Source organism: Cyclopterus lumpus, chromosome 18 (assembly GCF_009769545.1).
Source record: "Cyclopterus lumpus isolate fCycLum1 chromosome 18, fCycLum1.pri, whole genome shotgun sequence".
NCBI lineage: Eukaryota > Metazoa > Chordata > Actinopteri > Perciformes > Cyclopteridae > Cyclopterus > Cyclopterus lumpus.
The window spans coordinates 3,253,329-3,262,927 of record NC_046983.1 but is presented as its reverse complement, the minus strand read 5'-3'; the positions used below and the strand labels follow the sequence as shown (position 1 = coordinate 3,262,927).

At 39.5% G+C, this 9,599-nt stretch overlaps 1 protein-coding gene across 1 annotated transcript in view; it reads right to left on the bottom strand.

Moving 5' to 3' along the window:
• Nucleotides 1–1,483: 1,483 nt before the first annotated feature.
• col4a5 (collagen, type IV, alpha 5 (Alport syndrome)) overlaps nucleotides 1,484–9,599 on the bottom strand; it is a 32,126-nt gene continuing 24,010 nt past the window's right edge. Inside the window, exons 40-49 of the mRNA XM_034556741.1 lie at nucleotides 7,401–7,534; nucleotides 4,648–4,720; nucleotides 4,450–4,521; nucleotides 4,209–4,337; nucleotides 3,698–3,796; nucleotides 3,352–3,564; nucleotides 2,382–2,559; nucleotides 2,192–2,306; nucleotides 1,924–2,096; nucleotides 1,484–1,826 (exon numbers count right to left, since the gene is read on the bottom strand). Coding sequence (XP_034412632.1) covers nucleotides 1,745–1,826; nucleotides 1,924–2,096; nucleotides 2,192–2,306; nucleotides 2,382–2,559; nucleotides 3,352–3,564; nucleotides 3,698–3,796; nucleotides 4,209–4,337; nucleotides 4,450–4,521; nucleotides 4,648–4,720; nucleotides 7,401–7,534 — 1,268 coding nt within the window. The 3' untranslated portion in view covers nucleotides 1,484–1,744. The remainder of the gene's footprint in view (nucleotides 1,827–1,923; nucleotides 2,097–2,191; nucleotides 2,307–2,381; nucleotides 2,560–3,351; nucleotides 3,565–3,697; nucleotides 3,797–4,208; nucleotides 4,338–4,449; nucleotides 4,522–4,647; nucleotides 4,721–7,400; nucleotides 7,535–9,599) is intronic.

Here is a 9,599-nt window from a genome sequence, read left to right as displayed (position 1 = left end):
AAAAAGAAAACAAATACACATTTTTAATCGCACCCCAGGTTGACATAATTAGAATTAATAAAAGCAGTTTTGAAAAAAAAACAAAAAAAACAATAAAATCACAGGGAGAAAAAAAAAAAAAAAGTCTTCCCCCTCCCCCTCCCCCAAAACATCTGTTGTCGACTTTCAGGACGTCAGGAGTCTGAACGCCTGACGTGAGAGAAGCTAATTGAACATTTTTGGATACAAATTCAAGCCAGCGAAAGTGGATTTTAAAGGTTTCGGGTGCAAAAACGGGGCCCAAAACACCTCAGGCCCTCTTTTCTTTTCTCTTTTTTTTCTTTTACAAGCAAAGCCCAGCACCTGGAAATGTAAAAATAAAATTAAAAAAATACACAAAACAAAGGGTTTTTTCTAATCAAGGAGCCAAGATTGAATTAAAAATCTGTTTATATATATTTTTTTTGCACAAATATCTGTAACGTTCCCCAATCATCACTCTACCTAGAAAGCAAATCCCCCTTTTATTTCAGCTCCACATTCTACAAATTGAGTACAAACGGTTTCGAAGCGATTGGCGTCGTTAATATAATACAAGACTTATGGTTTAGGGAACATGGCTCTGTCTGCGCTCAAATAGTTGGCTTTATAATTCCGGTTAAAATGCCCGACCTTTGTGTTTGAAAACAGCGAACAATCTCCACCACAGCCGAAATAAAGTTCATATACCTTTTTTTATCCTCTTCTTTTTTTTTCAAATATATATTTATTATATATAAAATACTGTTTCATTCATAAAAGCCTTACTTTGTACAATATCTGAGTGGATGTGTGTCAGTGAGCGTTGATAAATGTGTGTATCTGTGTGTGTGTGTGTGTGTGTGTGTGAGCAAAAAATAACTTGGAAAATGTGTCTTATAACAAACAGCTGGTACCGATTCAGGACCTTCTACACTAAGAACAAAAAAAAGGTGTTTTACACAATATACACATTTTCTTACTTACAAAAAAAAAAAAAAAAAAAAAAGGTAAAGAGGAAGTAGGTGTTGGGGGCTTATGGTTAGGAGGCGGGGCTACAGCAGGGTTAGTACCACCAAAATGTAACGTTAAACGACAGGAAAAATGACGGAGAAAGAGAGAGAAAGAGCGTGTGAATGAAGAGCTAGTAATAAAAAAAAGGCGGTCTCGCTAAGGAAAAGCTCATCGTCAGTGCATCTCTCATCTTGGATGTTTCCGAAGTCAAAGTGCCGATTTGGTAATCCACTCCTCATCAATAAGGCCCAAGAAAACAGCACTTCTTGTCTAGAAATGGTACAGAATCACATTTTCAAAAGTGATTTTTAAACTTTTTTTTTTTTTAAGAAGAGAAAGAAAAAACAATAAGAAAAGAAGGAAAAATGCGCTTATTTGTTGTCGCACTTCCATCATGGCACCTTTTTTTAAAGCGGATATTATTATTTTTTTTCTGATTTCATGTTTGAGGTACTTCTTAAAAACAAAGAATAAATGTAAGATTTATTTAAATCTTTCTTTTTTAAATTTTTTTATTTCTTTTCTCTTTTTTTTTTTTAAGCTGTGTTGCACAGTAGCACCATTGTTTAAAGTTGTAAGATGTTTTTTGTATCTGGAAGACAATGCACCCATTGGCGTCCCACCTCTTACGCCTATCTGTCTCCGTCTCCACCCCCCACCCCTCGACTTGCCCCCCGTCATCCGAACATCTCTTGTTATTGATCGTGCGTCCCCGGCATGTTGCCGTGTGCCGTTACGTCCTCTTCATGCAGACCACGCAGCGGCTGACGCGCGTCCGTAGGTTACCCGCCTTGAGAGTCTCCGACTGGGGCTTCCTGCAAGGGCGGAAGGATACACGCGTACATCATTTCACATAAACCAGCTTCTCTCAACGCTTTTCACACCGCCCTGAGGGGCACTCGTTTTTCGTACCTGAACATCTCGGATGGTTCCACGGTGGCCAGCCAGAAGCTGTAAGAGTTGCCGTAGTAGTTGCAAGTCCCTCGGCCGTGGCACTCGATGAAGGGGGCGCTGCGGAACTCCTCCAGGCAGGAGCCGGGGGAGGCCAGGGCCTGACCGGAGCCCTCCGCACCCGCACTGGTGTGCTGGGGAGGAGGAGGGTAAAAGTCCGGTTTAAGCATGTAGGATGTTTTTTGGGGGGGATTTGGGTAAACAAGAGGGGAAACGTGTATTTGCGTACCATCATGAAGGAGTATCCGATCCACAGGGCTTCCCAGTTTGAAGGGCAAGTGGGAATCTGGATGGTCTGACTGTGGACCGCGATCACCATGGCCGGAGCTTCACACACCGCACACCTAGACACAGAAAGGTCCAAATCAAACACCTTCCCTTCCCTCGTCTCCCCCCCCTCTCTCTCCCTCCATCCCTACCTGCTGATGTAAGGCTTGATGCCCTCTCCGGTGATGGGGGCCATGGACATGGGCATGGGCTCCGGCGTGGACAGCCAGTAGGAGTAGTCGTTGCGGGATGCGAAGTTGCAGACGTTGTTGATGTTGCAGAACATGAAGGGCATGGTGCTGAACCTGCGCAGACAGCTGCCGGCCGAGCCTGGATCAGAGGAGGAGGAGGAGGAGGAGGACGGTCAGATGTATGTTGATTGAATAGGATTGGGAGGGCTATAAAAACAAAATGAAGCCTGCGTCTACACGCGTGCAGATATTTATTTAAACTGATATATTCCTCTATGTTTTGGTCTCTCGTTCACGCTCAAGTTTCAGGTCATATTTTTGAAAAAAACTTCCTTTACGGTGTATTTTTCTAATTATTTGAGTGTTCAGGAAGGGAGGCCTTGAGCTCGGTTGATACTTGTGTCATGTTTACGATGTCTTTTGCATGAGGAGACCCATTCCCCAGTCTTCCTTGACAGGAAGAGCCTATAAGAGAATATATGCCATAGCACTAAGTATCAAGTATGTATGAATAAAGAAATAATAAGCTACTGCTTACTTGTTTTTTTTGCAAACCAATGAAAGGAAGTTACCATATTTGGAATGCGGCCATAAAAAGTAATTTTCTCATAGACTTCTATACAATCGTACTTCTTTTTGCATTCGGAGGACTCCCCCCCCTGCTGGTCAGTGGAGAGAATGCACGTTTTAGGACTCTTCTGCATTGGCTTCTCTCGGCAGAACCGGAGGTTTGCCGCCTGGTTAACCCCCGAAAAATAAGCTAATTAAGCACGCTCAGAATCGTCTTCTCTGGTATTTGAGGTATCGTCGACGTAGCCTGTAGTGCCACCTACTGGCCTATGCAGCGTTTTGCAGTGTTTTTTGTATTCTAGTGTAGCATTTTTAATTCTAAAATATGAAAATAGCCGTTTAAAAGAAATCCCTCCCGTACCGAGGTCCTGTCCGTGGGCCCTCTCGTTGCCCTGCACGTACAGCAGGGAGTAGCCGTCGTAGATGAGGCCGGTTCCCTCGGGACAGTAGGGCACCTCCTGACCCTGGCTGTGCCGGGTGATGAGGAAGCCGTGGGCTGCAGAGACGGATCCTGGAGAACCGGGAAGTCCCTGCGGACCGTCGGAACCAGGGGGACCAGGGTAGCCCCGCTGACCTAAGATCAGGGGGAAAGGCGTGCGTTAGAAAAGGGAAATGCAAAATTAGCCTTACGCCACTACAAAAATGATAGTTCATGTTCATCATTCATGATTATTGAGTCGCGTTCGTCTGGTTCCTGTTTCACTCACCAGGCTGACCGGCGGGTCCGTTGTCTCCCTTCCTACCCGATGGGCCGCTGAAGCCCGGAGGACCCTCCAGACCAGAGTCCCCAGGTTCACCAGGGTTACCTGAGAACAGGAAGGCAGAGTTCTCTTCGTTAGATGAGTGACCCGAACCTGTTGCTGCAATTACTTTAAAACTAAAAAAGGTTGATCTTTTTTTTTAAATATCACAAAAAATGTATGCTTTTTCAGAATTGTTTTCTATTTAATTAACTTTTGTCTTATTTATTCATTCAAGTGTTTTATTGTGAAATTCTGCATTGTGGAATTACATTAAAAGGACCTTTCATCGAGATTATTATGAGTGAGACGCATAGTCGTAAAGATGATGAAAGGCAATTTTAAAGACAGCTAAATATGCATCAAAATAAAATAAATGTTTAAACCATAAATGTGCGATTTCTTTTTTCTTGTTGCCATTATTGCAATAGTGACAGTGATCACATTAAAGCATCTAAGGGTCCCCCTATTCACCCACCGAGGAGTCCGTCTCGCCCAGAAGAACCAGGAAGCCCCCGACCACCAGGCAGGCCCTGGGGACCAGGGAGTCCTCGCTCCCCCTTCACCACGAAGGGAGCTGGAGCTACACCAGGGTTACCAGGAGGGCCTGGAGGGCAAAAGTGAGGAAGGAAAACAATTAATTTGACGATCCATTTAGACATGTTAACTTACTGTTAAAAGCAGATTTTAATGTTTTAATAATAACTGTGTTCAAGCACCAGTGGCTCCGACATCTCCAGGATCTCCAGGAAGGCCACTGCCGCCGGGGAGTCCCGAGTCTCCCTTCGGTCCTGGAAAAAAAACACGGACGACACAAATGTTTGGGCTTCGCTTACGACGAATTAACGAGATTAAAATACCCTTTTTGGACGGGAGGAGGAAAGCGGAACAACGATTTTACGGTATTGCAGACTAACCAGGGAATCCAGGAACGCCAGGCAGACCGATATCTCCCTTCAAACCAGAACCACCGGGAATACCAGAGGGACCCTGGTTACAAAGACAGATATTCATTAGTCCTTTTAGAAAGACAGGTATCCATTAGTCCTTTAGAAAGACAGGTATCCATTAGTCCTTTTAGAAAGACAGGTATCCATTAGTCCTTTTAGAAAGACAGGTATCCATTAGTCCTTTTAGAAAGACAGGTATCCATTAGTCCTTTTAGAAAGACAGGTATACATTAGTCCTTTTAGAAAGACAGGTATTCATTAGTCTTTTTAGAAAGACAGGTATTCATTAGTCCTTTTAGAAAGACATGTATCCATTAGTCCTTTTAGAAAGACAGGTATTCATTAGTCCTTTAGAAAGACAGGTATTCATTAGTCCTTTTAGAAAGACAGGTATACATTAGTCCTTTTAGAAAGACAGGTATACATTAATCCTTTTAGAAAGACAGGTATACATTAGTCCTTTTAGAAAGACAGGTATACATTAGTCCTTTTAGAAAGACAGGTATACATTAGTCCTTTTAGAAAGACAGGTATTCATTAGTCCTTTAGAAAGACAGGTATCCATTAGTCCTTTTAGAAAGACAGGTATTCATTAGTCCTTTTAGAAAGACAGGTATTCATTAGTCCTTTAGAAAGACATGTATTCATTAGTCCTTTAGAAAGACAGGTATTCATTAGTCCTTTTAGAAAGACAGGTATTCATTAGTCCTTTTAGAAAGACAGGTATTCATTAGTCTTTTTAGAAAGACAGTTATTCATTAGTCCTTTTAGAAAGACATGTATCCATTAGTCCTTTTAGAAAGACAGGTATTCATTAGTCCTTTAGAAAGACAGGTATTCATTAGTCCTTTTAGAAAGACAGGTATACATTAGTCCTTTTAGAAAGACAGGTATACATTAATCCTTTTAGAAAGACAGGTATACATTAGTCCTTTTAGAAAGACAGGTATACATTAGTCCTTTTAGAAAGACAGGTATACATTAGTCCTTTTAGAAAGACAGGTATTCATTAGTCCTTTAGAAAGACAGGTATCCATTAGTCCTTTTAGAAAGACAGGTATTCATTAGTCCTTTTAGAAAGACAGGTATACATTAGTCCTTTAGAAAGACATGTATTCATTAGTCCTTTAGAAAGACAGGTATTCATTAGTCCTTTAGAAAGACAGGTATGCATTAGTCCTTTTAGAAAGACAGGTATACATTAGTCCTTTAGAAAGACAGGTATGCATTAGTCCTTTTAGAAAGACAGGTATTCATTAGTCCTTTTAGAAAGACAGATATTCATTAGTCCTTTTAGAAAGACAGGTATAGATTAGTCCTTTAGAAAGACAGGTATGCATTAGTCCTTTAGAAAGACAGGTATAAATTAGTCTTTTTAGAAAGACAGGTATACATTAGTCCTTTTAGAAAGACAGGTATTCATTAGTCCTTTTAGAAAGACAGGTAGTCATTAGTCCTTTTAGAAAGACAGGTATTCATTAGTCTTTTTAGAAAGACAGGTATACATTAGTCCTTTTAGAAAGACAGGTATTCATTAGTCCTTTTAGAAAGACAGGTAGTCATTAGTCCTTTTAGAAAGACATGTATCCATTAGTCCTTTTAGAAAGACAGGTATTCATTAGTCCTTTAGAAAGACAGGTATTCATTAGTCCTTTAGAAAGACAGGTATCCATTAGTCCTTTTAGAAAGACAGGTATACATTAGTCCTTTTAGAAAGACAGGTATACATTAGTCCTTTTAGAAAGACAGGTATACATTAGTCCTTTTAGAAAGACAGGTATACATTAGTCCTTTTAGAAAGACAGGTATACATTAGTCCTTTTAGAAAGACAGGTATACATTAATCCTTTTAGAAAGACAGGTATACATTAGTCCTTTTAGAAAGACAGGTATTCATTAGTCCTTTAGAAAGACAGGTATTCATTAGTCCTTTTAGAAAGACAGGTATTCATTAGTCCTTTAGAAAGACAGGTATTCATTAGTCCTTTTAGAAAGACAAGTATACATTAGTCCTTTAGAAAGACAGGTATTCATTAGTCCTTTTAGAAAGACAGGTATTCATTAGTCCTTTTAGAAAGACAGGTATACATTAATCCTTTTAGAAAGACAAGTATACATTAGTCCTTTAGAAAGACAAGTATACATTAGTCCTTTAGAAAGACAGGTATTCATTAGTCCTTTTAGAAAGACAGGTATTCATTAGTCCTTTTAGAAAGACAGGTATACATTAGTCCTTTTAGAAAGACAGGTATACATTAGTCCTTTTAGAAAGACAGGTATACATTAGTCCTTTTAGAAAGACAGGTATTCATTAGTCCTTTAGAAAGACAGGTATTCATTAGTCCTTTTAGAAAGACAGGTATTCATTAGTCCTTTAGAAAGACAGGTATTCATTAGTCCTTTTAGAAAGACAAGTATACATTAGTCCTTTAGAAAGACAGGTATACATTAGTCCTTTTAGAAAGACAGGTATACATTAGTCCTTTTAGAAAGACAGGTATTCATTAGTCCTTTTAGAAAGACAGGTATTCATTAGTCCTTTAGAAAGACAGGTATTCATTAGTCCTTTTAGAAAGACAAGTATACATTAGTCCTTTAGAAAGACAGGTATACATTAGTCCTTTTAGAAAGACAGGTATACATTAGTCCTTTTAGAAAGACAGGTATACATTAATCCTTTTGTACGTTAAATAAGTTAACATTTTGCAAAATGATCTTACTGGGAATCCGGGAACGCCACCTTCTCCCTTCTGTCCCAGGAAGCCCGGCTGTCCAGGTGCGCCGGGAATCCCCTTATCTCCCTTAACGCCGCCGCTTCCTCCGGGGCCACGGGGACCCTGTGGGCCGGGTGAACCTTCATACGGAGACGCCAAAAGACAAAGGTCAGGCACAGAATCATATTATAAATACACGTTTCTTCCCATTGGAAACTTCTCATCACCAGGATCAGTTTGGTTTAAAGTATTTCTGCTGTGAAAAAATTAAAATTTAACGAGGCATTTTGTTCTCGTGGCTACATTTTGATTAAATCTGAAAAAAACAACATAATTTCACTTCTTATCTTAAACTGTATAATGGAAACTGAACAGACCCATTTTTTTATGACAATGCAGCCACTGAGAACATGTATTATATATATATATATTTTTAAATTAGTTAAATAATATGAATAATAATATTACCAGTAAAACATCTATATATATATATATATATATATACATGTATTATATAAATAATACATGTTTTCACGTAATATTATTATTCATATTTAAATTAAATAAACTATTTATATATATATATATATATGTTATACATATTCTATATATATAAATATATATTATATATATATATAAATAGTTTATTTAATTATTTAAATAATATGAATAATAATATGAGGAGAAAGACAATTAATGAAAACCAAAGAAAATTTTTTTGTTCCCTCAAAACGGCGAGAAAACCTCAGAATGAAAATGTTCAGTAACGCAGTTGAATTAAATGTGTGTGTGTGTTCTTGTCTGCATGTTTGGGCGATTAAGAGCAGTCCTGAGTGTCCAGCCCGTCCTGTGGGGTGAAGAAAGGTTAACTAACACAACTGCCACCGTATCTGGTTTTCACTCGTTCTCTCTCACACACACAACTCTCCGAGACGTGTTATTAAAACAGATCAATGTAGAACTAAACTAAACAATACACCAGGATACGGCCGTTTGCATGAGACACATTGAAGCATCGCCCTTCATTTCCACACAGAGCATGTATATGACAACCATTAAAACCACTGGAGTCTAACCTGTAGGACCTACGGTTCCCAGAATTCCCAGGTAAAGCCAAGCCGGGGTGACGGCACAGGGCAAAACAAAATAAAAAAAAGAGGAGGTTTAGACAGAAGCAAGCATCGTTAGAGAAACAGTCAGACTAAACAAGATATTTCATCTTTCAGTAGCAAGGAGGTATTAACCAAAAAAAAAGGCTAGTGGACAACTTCAAAAGCTTCATAAATCGGATTTATATTAATTTAATGATGAAGATAGCGACCGTGGAGCTTAAAAATGAGCTGCTGTTCATCTTGAGTAAGTAAAAGTGATCTCTGGTATCTCAACGTTCGCTCCGAGCTCACTGCTGAGGTTTTTAAAATTGTAGAAAAATATTACTAATACGTAAGTAATTTGTGCAAAATGTATATTTCTGGGCAAATACCTTCAATAACTAATGAGATTTCCCATGATCCTCAGCTAGTGTTAGCATGCTAACGAGCTAAACTAACATGGTGGGGATTGAACATTGAAATCTACACCTGCTAAACATCAGCATTTAGGTCATCGAGCATGTAGAAAACAGCAATTTAATTAGAATCCAACAGAAATAGGATTACAGGGTGTGACACTAATTAAGAGTGATTTAATATTTCAGGTGAGTTAGTTATAGTATGGACACATTCTGCACGTTAGATTCGTATTTGACGTACACGTGACTCCATTTTTAAGACATTAAAAACTACTGTGCGTTATTGGTTTTAACAGGAAACAGTTATTATCTTAAGGTGCTTACTTGTTTACGGTGGGGTGAGTTAAACTAGCATCAGAGTGCATGGAAAGAGTGAAAGAAGGCAGTCGTTAGAAGGAGAAACCAAAAGAGGAGAGATGGAACCGATGCCCCAGTGGAACTGAGCGGGGGTTAAAACACAAGAGATCTGACCTGAGGGACCTGCGGGCGGCCGGATGCACGTGTCATCGCACGAGGAGGCGGGGCCTCACCGCAGTGGGTGGGGCCAAGCCACAGAGAAACACAGCGGGAGGTCAAATGTCATCGCTTCATTTTGTCACCCTTACACCCAGGAAAGACAGGTACCCTTCTTCTTCTTTTTTCTACTAGCCTAACGCAGTGCTGCTGAGTAGTCAGTACTGACATACACTTTTTTT